The 20,541-nt window shown below is 34.5% G+C and overlaps 1 protein-coding gene across 1 annotated transcript; it reads left to right on the top strand.

The window, feature by feature from the left end:
- ric8b (RIC8 guanine nucleotide exchange factor B) lies at positions 1-17,042 on the top strand. Its single transcript, XM_051135370.1, has 10 exons — positions 1-229; positions 2,117-2,164; positions 2,262-2,879; positions 4,911-5,005; positions 6,836-6,986; positions 7,078-7,173; positions 8,057-8,201; positions 8,363-8,507; positions 9,104-9,223; positions 15,994-17,042. The coding sequence occupies exons 1-10, from the start codon at positions 146-148 to the stop codon at positions 16,103-16,105; spliced, it is 1,614 nt and encodes a 537-aa protein (XP_050991327.1). The 5' UTR covers positions 1-145; the 3' UTR covers positions 16,106-17,042.
- Positions 17,043-20,541: the final 3,499 nt, after the last annotated feature.

Raw genomic sequence — 20,541 nt, 5'->3', positions numbered from 1 at the left:
TCTTGTATAAGCGTGTTGTCGAGAAACGTGACGTTTGACGTTGAACAGATGAGAGAAACTGAGGAGGTGTGTAACTCTCATCTTTACTGTTGTGAGGAGAAGGGCTGCAGTGTTTGTAAGTGGACGGCAAAAGCAACATTTAGAGATGAGTTTGACGGCTATTCTGTCAGAGATCGACGGTGGAGATGACAAGGGAGTTGAAAAGCTTTTGCAGAAGTATAACAGAGAGGTAAAGAGGCTGCTGTTAGCTTACCATCTCATGTTGTTTTAATGCGGGCTAGCAGTGGAGATATTAGCGAGTTAGCCGCCCGTTTTTCTAAATATACCTGGTGTGTGTGTGAACCTACAAAAAGATTTATAATCTCAGGACAGAAATACTTCGTTCTGAACTTTAAATATGTATTTACTTTATATTTAGTGATTAAAACCATGAGGCATTCGCACTGGGATCGTAAACTAGCATCCTCCAGCTGTTAGCCATGATACCAATATACCCAGCTTGACTGTTTTTAAACAGAAATACCTTATTTTTCCCCATGAATGAGCAGTGTGTGATATCTTTTAAGAAACGTGGTAACTGCAGACGGATGGAGTAGAAATAAAATATTGTTTGGGATGTTAATAGCTGTGAAAGGCTAAAGTAACGTTAGCTAAGCTTGACAGCTGTCAGACAGATAGGTAAAAGCAAATACTAATTTTGTTCTAACAGGTTTAACAACGAAACATGTCTGTATGGATTATTCTGATGTGAACAGCAACATCTATTAGATGTTTACTTTAAGATTTTAATGACGCTGAATGTTTTTCTTTTCTGGAGTAAATCTCAAGAGTACAAGATTTTCCTTTACCTGTTCCTATAGGAACAGTCTTTGGTAAACTAAACCACTGTTAGTTAAGTTGTAGTTAACAGTTTTCAGAAAGAGACTGGTACTGTTACTGTAATTCATCTAATTATGATCAAATTTATCATGGACAATCCATACCAGCTTAAGGAAAGTACCATATGTTTAATTAAATTGAGGTAAAGTACTTGCCCTGATGATTACTTACATTAATATCAAAATAGTTTTGTAATACAGGTTCACTAAAACATCATGTTTAAATATGCAAACAATGCATTATGTTATTAAATATGCACTAATTTGCATATATGTGACCCTGGACAACAAAACCAGTTATAAGGGTCAATTTGTTTTGAAATTGACTTATATATGATGTATGGTTTGTTAGGATAGGATAATATTTGGCTGAGATACAACTATTTGAAAATCTGGAATCTGAGGGTGCAAAAAAATTAAAACATTGAGTTGAAATGAAAGTTTTTAGCAATGCATATTACTAATCAACAGTTCAGTTTTGGTATATTTACAGTAGGAAATTTACAAAATATCTTCATGGAACATGATCTTTATTTAATATCCTAATGATGTTTGGCATAAAAGAAAAATCGATAATTTTGACACATTCAATGTATTTTTTGGCTATTACTACAAATATACATGGGCTAGTTAAGACTGGTTTTGTGGTCCAGGGCCACATATTTCTGGAACACAGACATGAATTAAAAGCCAGATATAAAATTGTTTCATTTTGTCAAGGTTTTTACAGAGATTTTGGACATCAGTCCATACATCAGATGATACTGTCAACAGCTAGTAAAAGAAAAAATCATGTGTTTAAGAGTAAAATGTTATATAAATCAGGCAAATTATATATTAACAAACCTCGCTAAAAATGTTAGAGCAAAATTTTATGCAATTGCAGTTGAAGTGATGTTAGTGCATTAAAAAAACCCTCATTTTGAGAAAATGGCCTTTAAAAATATATGTATTTTTAAAATAGATTAAGTGTAATAATGTAAACAATTACAGTAAATATGTATCTTGGATGTTTTATTTTTTAGCAGTCTGAAAGCAGACAAGAAAGCCAAAAAGTTGACCAATGCATAAAGAAACGTGATTTTGTAAGGCTTTCCTTAAAGTGGTCAAGCTGGTTTATAAACATAATAGCTGATCAACCAGCAAAGACCAGATAGAAACCAGCTACCAGCACAAAAGTGTGCAGCAAGATTAGTGAACTATTTTACACAGCTCGGACTTATATTGTCTCATTTCAGAACAGCCACACGTTTGCCTTTGACCACAAAGAGGAGGATGCACGAATTGTGAGTAACACATTTATGGTCTGTTTTGTTCATATTTGGTACGGTCCTTGTCATTTCTTGATCAGTGACCTCTTGTGCTTTGTGGTCCCTTCTGCAGAAATTGTGTCAGGGTCTTCTTACAGTCCTCCGTCGATCAGATCATCCACTTTGCCAAAGCACCTGCCTGGAAACCCTGCGCATCCTGTCCAGAGACAAGCGTGTACTTGGACCCGTAGCCACCAAAGACGGCATCCTCACTCTAGCGGGTTTGGGCCGGATCCACGTGGCAGGACACGATGGAGAGCCGTTAGAGGAGGCGCAGTCAGCAAAGGAGGAGAGGGTTGTGGTGGAGGCCCTCAAGTGCCTGTGCAACGTGGTGTTTAACAGCGGGCCGGCACAACAGGTGTGCGCCGACTTAAAATTGGCGGAGGGTCTGTGTGCACGCTTGCATTCGGTCAGCTCGTCCCATCACGAGGTGGGCCTGTTCTCTCTCCGGCTGCTGTTTCTGCTTTCCGCCCTGCGGACGGATGTGCGCGGCACACTTCGGAAGGAGGCGGGCACTGTGAGGCTGCTCACTGGCATACTGGAGCGCACCCTTGATGTCCGTTGGGTAGGGCCGTATGAGGCTGCGCCCCCTAATCCAGAAGCCCTGCCCATTTCCTTAGAAAACAACGAGCTTGCTATGGAAGCACTTAAAGCTCTGTTTAACATCACTATGTCTGATTCCAGTGATGAGGTGAGAGTAACAATACTGTGTGCCTTTTACAAACCTGCCTGATAAATTTACATCTACTGAGTTTACCTGTTGTGCAGTACACCGAAATTAAGGAAAGCCTTGCTGTTAAAGGGATAGCTCAAAGTTCTGTTATTATTTACTCACCCTCATGTTCAGCTTTCTTCTGCTGAACACAGAAAAGATATTTTGTAGAGGGTAGTTATTGACTTCCATACTATGGAAATCAACGGTTACCGTCAATTATTTGCTTATCAATATTTTTCAAAATATCTTCTTTTGTGTTCAATGGTTGAAACAACTTGAGGGTGAGCATATTTTAATTTTTGGGCGAACTACACTACTAGTCAAAGGTTTTTTAATGTTTTTTTTTTTTTTTTAATGAAGTCTCTTCTGCTCACCAAGCCTGCATTTATTTGATCCAAAGTACAGCAAAATTTTGAAATATATATTTACTATTTAAAATACCTGTTTTCGAATTAAATATATTTTAAAATGTAGTTAAATTCTGTGATTTCAAAGCTGAATTTTTAGCATCATTACTCCAGTCACATGATCCTTCAGGAATCATTCTAATATTCTGATTTGCTGCTCAAAAAAAACATTTGTTGTTATTACTTTGAAAACAGCTGAGTACAATTTTTTCAGGTTTCTTTGATGAATAGAAAGTTCAGAAGAACAGCATTTATCTGAACTAGAAATCTTTTGTAACATTACACATGTCTTTATCATCACATTTGATCAATTTAAAGCATCCTTGCTAAATAAAAGTACATTTCTATACTTTATTTAAAAAAAATGCTGATCTTTGGAGTTTGGATCTTCCTATTTATCAAAGAATCCTGAAAAAAATGTACTCAACCGTTGTAAATATTGATAATGATAATAATAATAAATGTTTCTTGAACAGCAAATCAGCATATTGGAATGATTTCTTAGAATTAGAATGAATTGGATTTTAAAATATATTCAAATAGGAAACAGTTATTTTAAATTGTAAAAATATTTCAATATTTTTACTGTACTTCGGATCAAATAAATGCAGGGTTGGTGAGTAGAAGAGACGTCTTTAAAAAATATTTAAAGTTTTACAGTTCAAAAACTTTTGACTGGTATTGTATATCTTCAATACTTTTTAAAAACTGGATCTGATTTGAATCGCATATGTATCTCACACACAAAAAAACGAATAGAATATTGCAAGGCTTCAGTTTCCTGTTATACTGCTGTTGAATAATTTATGCTGAGTGGAGCTAGTGCCTTTTACCTCCATCACAGTGAAGGAAGACAGGTTTCTTTCTCTTAAAGGGATAGCTCACGAAAAATGAAAATTCTGTCATTAATTACTCACCCTCATGTTGTTCCAAACCCGTAAGACCTTTGTTCATCTTCAGAACACAAATTAAGATATTTTTGATTAAATCTGAGCAACTACTGTGTTAAAGGGCCAGAAAGGTAGTAAGAGCATCGTTAAAAATCAGTGGTACAAAGTTAATTTTATGAAGCTACAGGAATACTTTTCGTGCACAAAGAAAACAAAAATAACAACTTCATTTAACACTTCCTTCGCTTCCTTGTCAGTCTTCGGTGCACGTTTACATAGAGGGAAGGGCCCAAAACCTATGTAGAAACAGATATGTGGCTGGGTGTTTTGTATGACTCAAATTTTCTTTAGAAAATGAAAACATCTGGTTTTAAATGCTAAAAGCTCCTACCCCCACCATTTCGCCAAGCAGACGAAATAACACCGGTGCATTCCAATGTTCTCAACCCTCTGGATGATCATTGAAGTAAGGCTAAGTGTGTCTCAATTGCCTGACCTTTTGTTGGTTTCGGTATGGATCACCTCGACATAAGATGCACTTACTTTTCTCAAGCCAGTGATCCTCTCAGTCGCTAAATCTCTCCATTGGCTCCAATCTCTCAGGTTGTTTATTTCTAAATGAAGCCCATGGTATTAGACTCTTTCTCTACTGCTATTATGAAAAACCTTTTTGTTTTAACGCTCATGCAATTTTTCCTTTATTTTGACAGGACAATGACCACCAGCTTCGGCTGATTGCGGGCATCATGAGACATCTCCTAATGCTCAAGACGCACACTGACGATAAAACAGAGGAGGCTCACAGGTACTTCCACACTAGAAGATTGACAGCTGAATCTAGTTCGCTCTGTATACTAGGCCTGTGTCTATTATATTTGCTTCAAAACCTGTATTCCAGCGAGCCAGAAAGCAAAAGAAATGCAAGTGAATGTGAATGATGAGATGTCTTCTCCAAGTGATTAATGACACACCCCTTTGCCCCGTCGAGACAGCTCAACGCATTCTGAAACTCCCACCCGTTTATTTGGGCTTGACTCATTGTGTCCGCGGTGGTGCCGTCACCAGCCCTTTCACACTTTCGGAATGCTACCCTCTCTCAATGCATTCTACAGCACTCTGAAATGACTAACTCTATGCTCCCCCTTTAACAAAGTGCGCTGAATGTGCTGAAGCAGTCCTGGTCAGTAGATGTGTCTTTGTTATTCAAATAATGCCCACGGACTGAACGTCCCCCTACCTCGCAGTGTTTTCAGAATGCCTGCTCATGTTTGTCTGTCGACATCACATTCCTAGAATGTGACATGAGTGTGCTGACTGTTCTTTTGTGTCGGAGAAGATTATAAAATGAACAAATGAAAGTAGCATACAAATATTTACTGTCTGTTTGTATGAGGTGCCTCCATGTGAGAAGTAGTTTGTTCCTATGATACAGCCAGACACAAAATTCAATTCGTGAACATGGGAAAGCTACTGAGATCAGTAATCTCTTTGACAAATGTGTATATATATATATATATATATATATATATACACATATTTTAACGGCTGTGATACTTACTTCATAAACAGGAAGAACAAATTGAGGCTTATGCATTTTATTATTATTCATATTTTTATTTAGCAAATTATAAAAACAAATCAATAAAGAAATATCACTATAACACTACTGAACTGAAGTATTTCAGAATTTTTTTAATTTATATAATTTATAGAAAATAATAATTATTATTATTGCAGCATTTTTGCATTCTAAATGGTTAATCATTTAAATTATAGTTAAATAATAATAATTATTGTTGTTGTTGTTTACATGAATTATAAACCATTTATATGCAAAAAAGTAGCATTAGTATGGGAATTGGGGAAACACATTAAATTGCATTTTTTATTGTTATTGTAATTCATATTTTTATTTATTTTAATCGCCGTAAAACTGTATGTGCATTATGTTATTTTAAAAAACAACAACAGGAAGAACAAATTAGGGAAAGGCATCAAATTGCATTAAAATATATATTATTATTAATAATGATAATTTTATTTATTTTTATTTATTTATCAAATGATAAAAATAAACAAATCAATAAAGAAATATTACTATAATACTACTGAACTGTGAAGTAATTCATAATAATAATTCATAATTAAATTTTAATAATTTAAATTTATATTTGCGAATAGTTGATCATTTATTTAAATAATAGTTAAATAATAATAGTTATTGTTGTTGTTTACATAAATTTGAAACCATTTCAATTGCAAAAATATTGCATTAAGAATAATAATAATAGTAATAATAATAATAATTATTATTATTATTTATATAAGTAATAAGTATTTAATAAATATTATTTTAATAGTTGTTGTTATCATTATTTCATATATAATAGGTACATATTATGATTTTATTGACATACTCTAATCATGAAGAATCATAAAACATGAATGGGATGAATTTATTGAATGAATTAAAATAGGTTCTGCATATTGGTAATCAGACAGTATATATTTCTGTGTGTGTGAAACTTTGTACTCAATCACAGCTTCACAGAAAAGTTCCTTTATTCCACATGTCGTATATTATGTTGTCATAATGCATTGTTTGCTGAACCTCATCATTTGTCATTTCTTCTAGTCATGCCATAAATCTCCTGAGTAACCTTCCTGTGCGGTGCCTGGATGTTCTGATAGACGTCCCTGTCCAAGGTGGGATAGAAACGTACGGTGGAAAGAACGTGGATGTAGTGCAGAAACTACTAGATTTTATGGAAAAGAGGATAGACAAGGTACTGCACTTCAGATGAACACCTGCATGTTGTTGCTCAGCCATTCCATTTGTTGCACTTGTTCATTCTTCGTGTGTATTTATCCACTCAGGGGATCAACTATAAAGAAGGCTTGACACCTGTGCTGAGTTTGATGACAGAGAGTTCAAGATACCACAGGGAAATCCGCAGATACCTCAAGGCCCAGGTGCAGGGTTGAGTCCATGCTCACTGTAATTCACTGCTCTCTAAACTGAGACTTTGCTTTGATGTTGCTTCTTCAGTGCTTTAGATTTCCAGTTAAAACAATAGTTACATACATTTTTGGAATACACCAAAAAATGAATATGTGCTGAAAATTGACTCACCCTCAGGCTATCCAGTATCTAGATGAGTTTTGGACATGTGAAGAAATGGATCCTCTGCAGTGAATGGGTGCTGTCAGAATGAGAAACTGCTGATAAAAACATCACAATAATCCACAAGTAATCCACACAACTCCAGTCCATCAAATAACATCGTGTGAAGTGAAAAGCTACGTATTTATAAGAAACAAATCCATCATTAAGGTTGCTTCTAGCCAAAATACGAGTCCATTATCCATAATAACACTTGCCCATGTTGTCCTCTCACATCATAGTACACTAGCGTTTTTGTTTAGAGCTTTTTTGGTCTTTTTAACTTGTGAACAGTGCTTGATCTGTGCATATTTCTCTCCTAATTCAGCTGAAGTGCATATATTTCTCCTGATTCAGCTGAAGTTAAAGTTTAAAAATATTTTAATGATGGATTTGTTTCATATAAACACAACTTTTTACTTTACAAGGCATTGATTGATGGACTGAAGCCGTGCTGATTAGTTTGGATTATTGTGATGTTTTTATCTGTTTAGAGTCTCGATCTGATGGCACCCATTCACTGCAGAGGATCAGCTGGCGAACAAGTGATGTAATGCTAAATTTCTCCAAATCTTTTCCAATGAACATCTTGGATGGCCTGAGGGGGAGAAAATGTTTATATTTTAGTGAACTGTTCCTTTAAATTAAATCTTTATTTGCTGATTAAATGTTTTCTTTTTGTTTGCTGTGCAGGTGTTGCCTCCCCTGAAGGATGTGAAGGAAAGGCCGGAAATCGGCGGCACTGTTCGAAACAAACTGGTGCGTCTCATGACGCATATAGACATGGCAGTGAAGCAGGGGGCTGCTGAGTTTCTCTTTGTGCTTTGCAAGGAGAGCGGTGAGAGTTCTGCTTGTTTTTAATGTATCTAAAAGTATATAAAACTGTTTTTATAAAACGCATTTTTGTTGCCATTTGTGAGCATTTTCGCTGTTTAACAAAATACAAGAATTAATATCGAATGAGCCAATTCATTTTTTCCTGTTGTTCATGTAATGCAGTAGATAATCTGTTGAAGTACACTGGTTATGGTAATGCCGCGGGACTGTTGATGGCACGAGGGTTGCTGGCTGGAGGCAGAGGAGAGACGCAGTACTCGTCTGATGAAGACTCTGACACTGAGGAGTACAAATCAGCCAAACCATTGTAAGTGCCTTTGTATGTATGCATAACAGCTGTTATTTTCCTAAAGGGATAGTTCACCCAAAAAGGAAAATTCTGTCATTAATTACTCAGCCACATGTCGTTCCCAACCTGTAAGACCTCTGTTCATGTTCAGATATTTTTGATTAAATCCAAGAGCTTTCTGACCCTGCCTAGACAGCACCCAGCTGACACATTCAAGGCCCAGAAAATAGTCTGTGTGACATAGGTGGTTAAACCATAATGTTCTGAAGCCACAAGAATACTTTTTGTGTGCATTCCTGCGTGTGGACAATTTTAATAATGTCCATACTACCTTTCTGGGCCTTGAACGTGTTCCGTTGCTGCCTATACAGGGTCAGAAAGCTCCAGGATTTCATGAGAAATATCTTAATTTGTGTTCTGAAGATGAACGAAGGTCTTACAGGTTTGGAACAACATGAGGGTGAGTAATTAATGACACTTTTCAGTTTTGGGTGAGCTATCCCTTTAATAGTTAATACATTTTATGATTTAGTACAGTACCATGTTTTTGTTCTGCAATCCTGCAGGTCTTTCAGAATTCATAGATTATAGTGACAATAATTTGTGTTTTTCAGCATTAACCCCATCACAGGTCACATAGAGCACCCAATGCCAAACCCTATGGATGAGATGACAGAGGAGCAGAAGGAATATGAAGCTCAGAAGCTTGTCAATATGATTGATGAATTATCAAGGTGGGATTTTATTTTGTCACAATTAAGCATTTATGTAATTAAAATGGTAAAAATTCTTAAATATAACAAAAATAGTTTAACACAAACATTATTTTCATAATTGTATTATTATTATTATTTAATATTTATTTTTTTTTATTTTATTGTATGCTAACTTGGCTATCAGATCAGTTTTTTGTCATAATTTCTCGTTGTTTTAAATGATATGGAAGCCTGTTTCCGCTACTGAATAAAAAAATATAGGTAATTGCAAGTCTTTATCTCACAATTCTAACCTTTTTTCACAATTTTAAGTTAACATCTCTCAATTCAGACTTTTTTCCCCTCAGAATTGTGAGATATAAACTCAGATTCTGAGTAATTAAGTCAGAATTGCAAGATATAAATTCGCAATTCTGACTTTATTTCTCAGAATTGCAACTGCATTTATAATTTGCAACTGCAACTTTATATTACACAATTCTAAGTGTTTATATTGACTTTATCTCTCACAATTCTCAGAAAAAAGCCTGAATTGTGAATTTGTATCACTGAATTCTGAGAAAAATAGGTGAATTGTAAGATAAAAAGTTTTTTTTAATTAATTTTAATTTTTTCACTTTTTGTTCAGTGGCGGAAATGGGCTTTCATAAAATGATCCAAATGTAAGCGTCAAAATTAAGATTTATTTACACACAATCCATTCATTTGGAAATTTAAGCATGCAGATATTGTCTGACGCTTCCATTTCCATTTATTCAGTGGTCAGTGTACATATTTGTGACCCTGGACCACAAAACCACTCATAAGGGTCAATTTTTTGAAATTGAGATTTATCACCTGAAAGTTGAATAAAAATTCTTTCCTTTGATATATGGTTTGTTAGGATAGAACAATATTTAGTTGAGATACAACTATTTGAAAATCTGTAATCTGAGGGTGCAAAAAAAAAAATCGAAATATTGAGAAAATCGCCTTTAAATTTGTCTAAATGAAGTTTAGCAGTGCATATTACTAATCAAAAATTAAGTTTTGATACATTTATGGTAGGAAATTTACAAAATATCTTCATGGAACTTCATGGATCTTTACTTAATATCATAATGATTTTTGGCATAAAAAAAAAATAGATAATTTTCACCCATACAATGTACCCGTGCTACTTAAAATTGGTTTTGTGGTCCAGGGTCACATTTTTTCAACATAAGCTTTAACATTGTAATTGTAAATAAGATATTTAAAGATGTTACCAATTTTTATTTTAATGCATGCCTTTTTCATTGCATTTGCTGCAGTGTAAATTCTGGGCATTATATTTTTACTCTTGCTCACTATTATTAGTCAATTTCTCTTTATGTTTTTCATCTTGTATGAGCCTGTTCATAATGCCCTCATAGATGACTCCATCCTCTAGAAGCATTGTGCTTGTTTTCTCATCCCCCTCCTCGGAGGCTCGATATGTGTGGGGCCGCATTCATGCTGACCTTTTCCTAAACAACCGGTGGCGTAAACTAGCGAGACACCGGTAAGAGGTGTAGGGCCGTTGCTCCGTCCGCGCTCCTTACCAACCGCTTCATTAAGACAAGAATCCTCCACCGCCATCCTCTGCCTCATTTACAGCTGGCCTTCCGCATTCAACTGGAGTCAATGCACACCGACCGGCCACCGCAGCCCCGCTGCATTAATTACCAGCTAATTGGCGCACACAGTGGGGTCGTGGGCTCAGGCTCTTTTGTACAATACACTGAGGGTTTATAATACATATATACGTGGTTCTCTTTCATACGCCGCCGTTTTATTCAGCCCGGGGTGGCATTGTCCTCGGACGTGAAGTGGTTTGAGACACTGGCTCATTTAGGGGTGTGCGTATGTACGTTAGCTGCTGGGCCGTGTTAAATAAGTTTGCAAACACAAGAGGACGCGCCATTGTCCATCCATAGGGTGTTTGAGTCGTAATGAGCAGCGTGTGCCTAAGAGAGGCAGATTCCTGTCTTTGAGAATGGATCCTCGTTCCTTCTGTCTTCCTCCTATTCTTTTATCAGCATGAAGGAGGTGTTGTGCGGGAAAGGGAGGAGGGCACTGGTGCTCCCCGCTACGGCTGCTGGGGAGACGCAACATGTCCATGGAGGAATTTCCCTCCCAGTGTCTGCTGCTTGACTTGCTGTCCAATTAGTACTGACTCTCCACCCCATATAAACAGAAACACAAACACAAAACCCTGCGTAAACTCACAATTGCTCAGTCTGCTTATCGGTGCATGTGCTTTTGATTAGATAAGAGATTGTCTTGGATTCTGGTTTGCGTTTTCAAGGGATGCAGAGGAATTGTCTTTGTTTCCTTCTTGTCAACTTAATATCTCGTTTACGCTCATCATGACGTGTGTTTGACGTCAAGGGCTTCTTTTCCAGAAAGTAATGCAGTCAATGCCTGCATTAACTGCATTATGAAAATCAGGGATAAGATAGTTGGAAATTAGGCATGTAACAGTACACAAAAATGACAGTTTGGTACGTATGCCTGTGGCTCTGTCTTTTAAATAAATTAAATTATAATTAAAATGTTCTAAAAAGAATTGACTCTAATTTTGTGAAATATTATTGCAATTTAAAATGACAGTTTGCTATTTTAATATATTTTAAAATAGAATTTATTCCTGTGATTTCAAAGCTGAATTTTCAGCATCATTACTCCAGTCTTCATTGTCACATGATCCTTTAGAAATTATTCTAATATGCTGATTTATAATCAAGGTTGGAAACAGTTGGGCTGCTTAATATTGTTTGGGACCTGTGATGCTTTTTTCATAAATAAAAAGTTAAAAAGAACAGTTACATAGTACACTACTATTCAAAGGTTTGGGGTCAGTAAATTGTTCTTTTTTCTAAAAGAAATTAATACTTTTATTTAGCAAAGATGTGTTAAGTAGTTACAAAGTCATAGTAAAGACTTATATTGTTAAAAAATATTTATATTTTGAATAATTGCTGTTCTTTTTTTTAAACTTTAAACTTTTTTTTAAAGAAAAAAGTATCACATGCTCCTTGTTGTATAAAAGTGTTGATTTCATTAAAAAAAACTATTTACTGACCCCAAACCTTTGAATAGTAGTGTATATTTTAACACAGAATTTCTATTTTGAATAAACAACTGTTCTGTTTTCTTTTTTGAACTTTTTATTTATGAAAAAAAGCATCACAGGTCCCAAAAAATATTAAGCAGCACAACTGTTTGATAATAAATCAGCATATTAGAATGATTAGCATGATAGAATCATATAGAATGATTTCTGAAGGATCATGTGACACTGAAGACTGGAGTAATGATGCTGAAAATTCAGCTTTGCATCACAGAAATAAATTATATTTTAAAGTATATTAAAATAGGAAACCAATATTAGAAATTGCAATAATATTTCACAATATTAAAGTTTTATTCTGTATTTTTGATCAAATAAATACAGCCTTGATTAGATTAAAAAAAAAAATGTGTGCAAGCATAAATTGCACATAAGTCACTTTACATTAGGTTATAAATCTAATTATGAAACTATGTTGATACTGCAATTTATTGTTGAAATGTAATAATTTACACTGTGGCTGTTAACTGTATAATGTCTAATGAAGTTTTATTGATACATCAACTGAAACAAACTAGAAGATCGATCTTGGGATTAAACAATCAATATTGGTCCTGTAAAATAAATATATATAAAACTAAGAGTTTCTGGACATTCTAGATGTGCAAAGGTTAAAACAATGCCGTATTAGTTAAATATACCAGTTGAATATACCAAACCGAAAGACCTGTATTGAAAATTTTCATTATGACATATATTTCATATATATCCTCTTACTCCCCTGTTGGAAACGTAATTTGTTACATTGTGTTTTTTTTTTGTGCAAATCTGCAGTAGTCATACCATTGATTAGCTCTTTATGAATCAAAATGTCCAAGTTTGTCTGTGTGTGAATGACATAAATGAATGCAAATGAGCTTTCTGCGGCTTTGATTGGGTAATGCTCTTAGAAATCATCTTTGGCCGTCCTTTGATTGGGTAATTCTCTGATGAATCATCTCGGGGTGCGTTGGTGACACACAGTGCAGATATAATTGGATTAGCGTGGAGGAGCTGCCGAGGCTTTGAAGAGATTAGAATGAGCACTGATCCTGTAATTAAACTGCAGGGTCGGGTGCTGGTGGAGGGGGTGGAAAGGCCGCTCTGGGATGGGAGGGGGGTTTAGGGTTGTGATTCCAAGGGCTCTTATGTGGCCAGATGTAAAGGCAAAGAAAGATGTTCTACACATCAACAGGCCTCTTTAGAGGACAGAACTGAATGCAGCTACAATGGTCAGTACAAAGGGTTTCTTTCAAATAGCAGGTGGATTGTGGTGACAAATTAGCGGCCTGAAAAACGAAATCGACAAGACGTGAGCACAATTAATCTGTGGAGGAAATGATGGTCACAGATTTTGTGCTTATTGTACTACTTTCATATTTATACCACTTTTACAAATATTAGACTTTTTTTTTTTGGTTGTATCGTTGGTTTTGTTGTTCTTCCGTTTCTTCCGCTCTTAAGTCTATGGCAGCCTATAGAACCGCTTGCGGGATAGTAGTGTAATTTGGCACACTGATAGAGGACAGAATCAACATTAACCATAACAAATTTGGAGTCTCTAACTCAAACTCTCTAGCGCCACTACTTGCCCAAAATTTCACTCATGTTTATGCTAATAACTTTTGAACCGTAAGGTCTAGAAGGAAAATCCAGATGAACACCAAAATTTTAAATTCGTAAAGGTTTTTTCGCTATTTTTAATAGTTTGAAAAACCTACTTTTTCCAACTCAACCTAGACGGCTTGTCTGATTTTCACCAAAATTGGCTCTGATCATCTTTAGACCTTGGTGGGAAAAAGTTGTGGAATTAAACTTGATTAGTCAAACCGTTCACAAATAACACTCAAACGAATTTGACGAAAAGCACACAAAAATGGATGTGAGGCTATATCTGTAAATCTTTGGCGTTTGGAGACCAAAATTGGTGGGTGTTATAACTACCATGACTTGAGGTTACCTGCACAGTTTCAGAGCAACGTCACCTAGTGGTCAGGAGATATGAAAATTTGCTATTTTTGCTTATAACTTAAACTTATAAACTTATAACCCTAAATGGTTTGGCCAACGTTTTTGCACTATTTTTAATAGTTTGAAAAACCTACTTTTTCCAACTCATCCTACACTGAAAAAAATAAAAAACACAATTTGTTGAGTCAGCTTAAAATAATTTGTTACCCTGCTGCCTTAAAATTTTAAGTTCAGTCAACTAAAATAAGTTTAGTCAACTTGAAATGTTTAGTTGTACTAAGTAACAACTTAGATATTTGTGTTTGCTAAACTTAACAGATGGGTAAGTAACTCAGCTGCCTTAAAAATTTTAAGTTGATTCAACTCAAATATTTTTAAGTTGTCACTTAGTATAATTTAACATTTCAAGTTGAATAAACTTTTTTGGAGTTGACTGAACTTAAAATTTTGAGGCAGCCAGGTTACAAATTATTTTAAGTTGACTCAACAAATTGTTCTTTTACAGTGTAGACGGTTTGTCTAATTTTCACCAAAATTGGTTCAGTTCAACTTTAGACAATGCTGACAAAAAGTTATGGAATTCAACTTGAATAGTCAAACCATTTTCAATTAACGCGCAAGCAAATTTGACGAAGAGCACACAAAAATGGTTGCGAGGCTATATCTCTGCAACGGTTTGGGGTTTTGAGACCAAACTTGGTATGTGTTATAACAAGCATGACCTGAGGCTATTTGCATACTTTCAGTTTGGCACCACCTAGTGGTCAGGAGATATGAAAAATTGCTTTCTTTGCTTATAACGTCTAAATTATTTGGCCAAAAATCAGGTCTCTTTAGATTTAGTGCAGAATGTCGAGTCAAACCATACCTAATTTTCCCATGTCAGCCAGCATTTTGTCATCAAATGCTATATTTTAAATCATATTATTAGAAGTTGTATTTCTAATTTTCAGCAATTTTTCTTAAAATCATCTTAAAATGGCTTTAATTACTCATTGTTCAAAAGTTTACATCCCCTTCTTCATTTATAATACTGTGTTATTACCTGTTTTTTGTTTAGGGATAGTTGTTCATGAGTCCCTTGTTTGTCCTGAACAGCTGAACTGCCTGCTGTTCTTCAGAAAAATCCTTTAGGTCCCACAAATTCTTTGATTTTCCAGCATTTTTGTGTATTTGAACCATTTTCAACGACTGTATGATTTTTCGATCCATCTTTTCACACTGAGGACAACTGAGGGACTCATATGCAACTATTACAGAAGGTTCAAATGCTCACTGATGCTTCAGAAGGAAAAACGATCCATGAATAGCCGGGAGTGAAAACTTTTTGAATTTGAAGATCAGGGTAAATGTAACTTATTTTGTCTTCTGGAAAGCATGTAATCTTGTGTAGCCTCTGAAGGACAGTACTAAATGAAAAATATGATATTTAGGCAAAATAAGAAGAATGTACACATCTCCATTCTGTTCAAAAGTTTTCACCCCCCGGCTCTTAATGCATCATTTGTCCTTCTGGAGCATCAGTGAGCGTTTGAACTATGTGTATAAAGTAAATCTAGATGAAATAGAAGTTTCTACTGATGTTGGTCATTTTTGCTGGTTGTATCTCGCTATATGCTTATTTGCATCTGACATTGTGAACATGCAAAGCACTAGTATGATACAACATGCAAACATACTGAGCTCTTGTTTGTTCTCTCTACAGGAAAGAACTGATCAGACCGATGGGAGTGAGGAAGGACGGCACTCTGGCGCCCCTAGGAGAGGCCATCCACGCATGCAGCTCTCCACCCAGCAGCGACTCCGACTCAGACTAGCAGGAGTTTCGTTCACCCAAACCCTCTAGGCACTGCTGCTGCCGCCGGCTGACCGCCACTGTCTTACCACCTGTCCCTTGCTCAGGGGATAGTTCAGTTATTTCCAACTGAGGTTTAAAATGCATGAGACATGAGAAGGCATGTCTTTCTAATTGGGACATGTATGGGGAACTGTGGAGTGAGCAGAGAGAGAGATATACGGTTGTCATCAGACGTCAGATATAATCGAAGTGACTGTTTAAGATGGAACTGTTAAGTAGGAAGTTACACAACATATTCACCTGTCTGTGAACAAGTAAATGCACTTGGTCTATAATTATGAAGTATAATAACATTTACCCTTAAGAAAAGCTGTTCATTTAGGTTTGTATTAATCAAATGGTTTGTGGAAGTTGCTGGTTCACAGATGGAAGAAACCGGTTTTACAACGTCTCAAAATACTTGAATGTCTTTTGAAATGTTATATGCCAAGACAAGCCATGAGATCATTTATGTTAAGAAAAATATTTTTTCTTGCACTTGATTGTTTGTGCATTTAATTTTTTTTCCCACCACTTATGCCTGGAGTTTCAAACAAGTGTCTTTTCTAATGTCCTATATTATTTTTAGCTACACAATTTTCTATATATTATGTATTTTTTCCTTTTAATGTTATTGGAGATGTTTTTTTTTCTTTTTCTAATGAATGTTAAGTTTTCTACACAAGAGATAGCATGTAATAATTAAATTCAGATTTTCTAAATATTTCTGGTTATTATCATTGATTTAAAAGCTTGTGAATATTTTACAAAGTCCAGTACTCATCTTATACAACCACTATAAGATCAGTAAAATAAAGGGGCTTTGTTTTATAAAATGTTCATTTTTAATTTCCTTCTGTTTTTGCATTTAGATTCTTTGTTGATTTTCATTTCAGACAATCATTTGCAATAAATGAAAAACAAAACTATCAGTGTCAAAACGCTCATTGCATGCACGTTACAAAATCTTTTTGTGATTTTTGTCTGTGAATATAAAAATGCTAATTTAAAACATCTAATCCTAGTTTAAATACTTCAAGATTATTTCACATGAAATCAGGGATTGACCGATTATAAGCATTTTTTTGTGGTTATCAGTGTGTCATTTTAAAACATTTAAAGAAAGCTTTTATCAGAGCCTGCGTTAGTCTTAATTTTGACATTAATTTTCGTTTTTACACCAGACATGCATATTGGTTCAAAATATTGGTTATCGGTCTGCTTGATATGCAATATTTAGTATCGCAACCCTGAAAAACACATATTGGTCGACCCTTACATTAAATATGACCAGCAGAGAAAAAAAAATTACATTCAAATATGTGGTACATATAATCTCACTATTCTTTTTTTTTTACACAGAATTGCGAGATAAAAACTAGTAATTCTGGCTTTTTTTTCTTTTTTCTCAGTTCTAATTTTTCTTTCAGATTTCTGACTTTTTTCTCAGAATTGAGATATAATCTTATTAAAACTTGATCTTATAATTGTGAGTTGTCAAATTTAGAGGAAAAAAAAGCTGTGTTCTTAAAATTGCGAGTTTATATCTCAATTCTGACTTGACGCAATTGCGAGATATAAACTTGCAATTCTGAGAAAAAAAGTCAGTTATTAGTTCTCAGAATTGCGAGTTTGTCATTTTTATGGTTATTGGCGTCGATCATTTTCAAAACCGATTTGCCGATAAAACAATTTAAAAGCATTTAAAGAACATTTTTGTCAGAGCCCTTGATATTCCTAATTTCGACAATTTTCACTTTTACACCAGATATACAAATTGGTTCAAAATATCGATTATCATGCTACTTGATCTGTAATAACTGGTATCACTATCAGCCTTGAATCTCACAATTGTACGAAATATAGTTAGAATTGCAAAATAAAACTTGTAATTCAGACTTTTTTTCCCTTGCAAATGCAAGTTCTCACAATGACTTTTTTCTCATAGTTTATATAAAGTTTATGTCTCAATTCTGACTTTTCTTGTAATTCTGACTTTGCTAATCAGATTTATGAGATATAAACTCACAATTATGAGTCATAAAGTCCAAGTGTGTTTTGACCTAATAACAATTTTTTGTTATAAATTCAGAATTGCGAGTTTGTCATTTTCAAAATCGATTTGCCAGTTAAATAATTTAAAAGCATTTAAAGTTTTTCATCAAAGCCCTTATTCTATTTTTGACAATTTTCATTTTTACACCAGACATACATATCAGTTCAGAATATCGAGTTGCATGTACCCAGTTGCAGTTCTGAGAAATAAAGTCAGAATTGCAAATTAAAATTTTTGATGTTAACTGTCAATTGTGAGATAAAAACTTGCAATTCTGATTTTTTTCCTTGCAATTGCAAGTTTATATTTCACTTAACTCACAATTGCATGTTATAAATTTACAATTCTGAGGGAAAAAAGTCTGAATCTTGAGTTTATCTTGCAATTCTGACTTTTTTTTTTTGTTTTTATTTCTCAATTTGTCATTTTAGTGGTTATCGCTATGTCATTTTAAAAAACGATTTGCCGATAAAAATTTTAAGCATTTAAAGAAATGTTTTTGTCAGAGACCTTGTTATTCTTATTGGTTCAAAATATCGGTTATCGGTCTATTTGATCTGTAATAAACTGTATCGACATCGGCCCTAAAAAAACATATCTGTCAGCCCTTACATTAAATATGACCAGCAGAGGAGAACAAAAAATATTAAGTTACATGATATTGAATTCTGTTGCAATTGCACATTATAAACTTGCAATTCTGACAAAAAGGCAGAATTATGAGTTTGTCTTTATTTCTCAGAATCACAAGATTTTCATTTTTATGGTTATTGGTATCAGTCATTTTCAAAATTGATTTGCCGATAAAATAATTAAAAGCATTATTGTTAGTTATTATTACTTATTGTCAGAGCTGTTGTTATTCTTAACGTTGACAATTTTAATTTTTCTGACATATATCGGTTCAAAATATCGGTCTACTTGAACTTTAATAACAGCCCTAAAAAAAAAAAAAAAAAAACCACATCAGTCAACGCTTACATTAAATATGACCAGTAGAAGAGAAAATAAAAAAAAATAAATAAAAAAATATATAAAATATTAAGTACAATATTAAGTTAAATGATACTGAATTCAACTGTTGCTTCAATATTTAAGATCACATAATTCAGTGCGAAATTGTTTTAAATTCAAAATAAAATAAAAAAATAAAATAAAATATTCCCTTGTTGAACAGATTGGGTGTACACAAAAATCAAAAACAAAACTGAAGAGACAGAGCTATGAATATTTATTAAATACCATAAGATGCAATTTTTATTATCAGCATATGATAAAAGTACATACAAAAAAAGCAGCATTTTAATATTCAGAAGTACAAATGGTAAGAATGTTAAGAACAAACAACGCAAGCTTTAACTACTGACAAATTAATCATATTTAACTGGAGAGGCACAGGGTCCCATTTTAAACAAAACAACCATTCCATGAGTCAGAAACACTGATTTACAAGACAGCTGATAAACATGCTTCAACCAAACATGGCAAACTGCATATATGAAGAAATTAAATGAAATGGACTAAAACATTTAATAGGCATTCTGGCTTTTGTCCATATTTTTCAAAATGTGCCCAAATCCCTGAGGGACATGAACAGATATGATCACAGCAGTGTGGTAATTACCAGCTACTTCACTGATCCTGTGCAAAATCAAATTGCGCTCACAGCCGTTCTCATACAGAACCTCACACACTCACACACACGGAGCAGCAGGATATTGGGGTTCTTTGTTGCTGACCAAAGACATTTATTAGAATTTTGGGGGGGTTGGAGCTCCCGCGTGGAGGCTGCAGTGCCTGTGAAAACACACAGTGGGGGCACTGCACACTTGGGAGGTCACGCCTCCCATGCTAATTTAGCACTGTTCGCTCACTGGGGCCAAACCAAATGACTTACAACCAGCAAACAAATATATAGATGTACACATTTACATACAAACGTACATTATTTCCAGTCTCACACATGAATTCTGCACTACCATCCTAAAATCTTGAATACGGTTTGTAGAATGCTAAAGGAACCTTATAACACATTTTGTCTTGTCCAGAGATAATTAGCAGTCCTAAATTAAAAGTGCCACTAGTTTAGTTTTCCTGTAGTAACAGGGTCTGATAAAAACTACAGTGGATAAAGTAGATATTTTGGCATTCTAAAAGGGCCATATCTTTGAATCATGTGTTTCCTCCACTGAATTTAAGAAAAAAAAAAAAAAAAAAAAAAAAAAAAAAAAAAGGCTGCAATAACCTTTTAATCTTGCAATTCCTGTTTTTGTTTTTTTTTTTTTGTATTGCATGATACAAACTCACGTTTGCAAGGAAAGTCAGAATTGCAAGTTTTTCAATCTCGTAATTCAGACTTT

Source organism: Labeo rohita, chromosome 18 (assembly GCF_022985175.1).
Source record: "Labeo rohita strain BAU-BD-2019 chromosome 18, IGBB_LRoh.1.0, whole genome shotgun sequence".
In the NCBI taxonomy this organism is placed as follows: Eukaryota; Metazoa; Chordata; class Actinopteri; order Cypriniformes; family Cyprinidae; genus Labeo; species Labeo rohita.
This window is presented reverse-complemented; position numbering and strand designations above follow the sequence as displayed.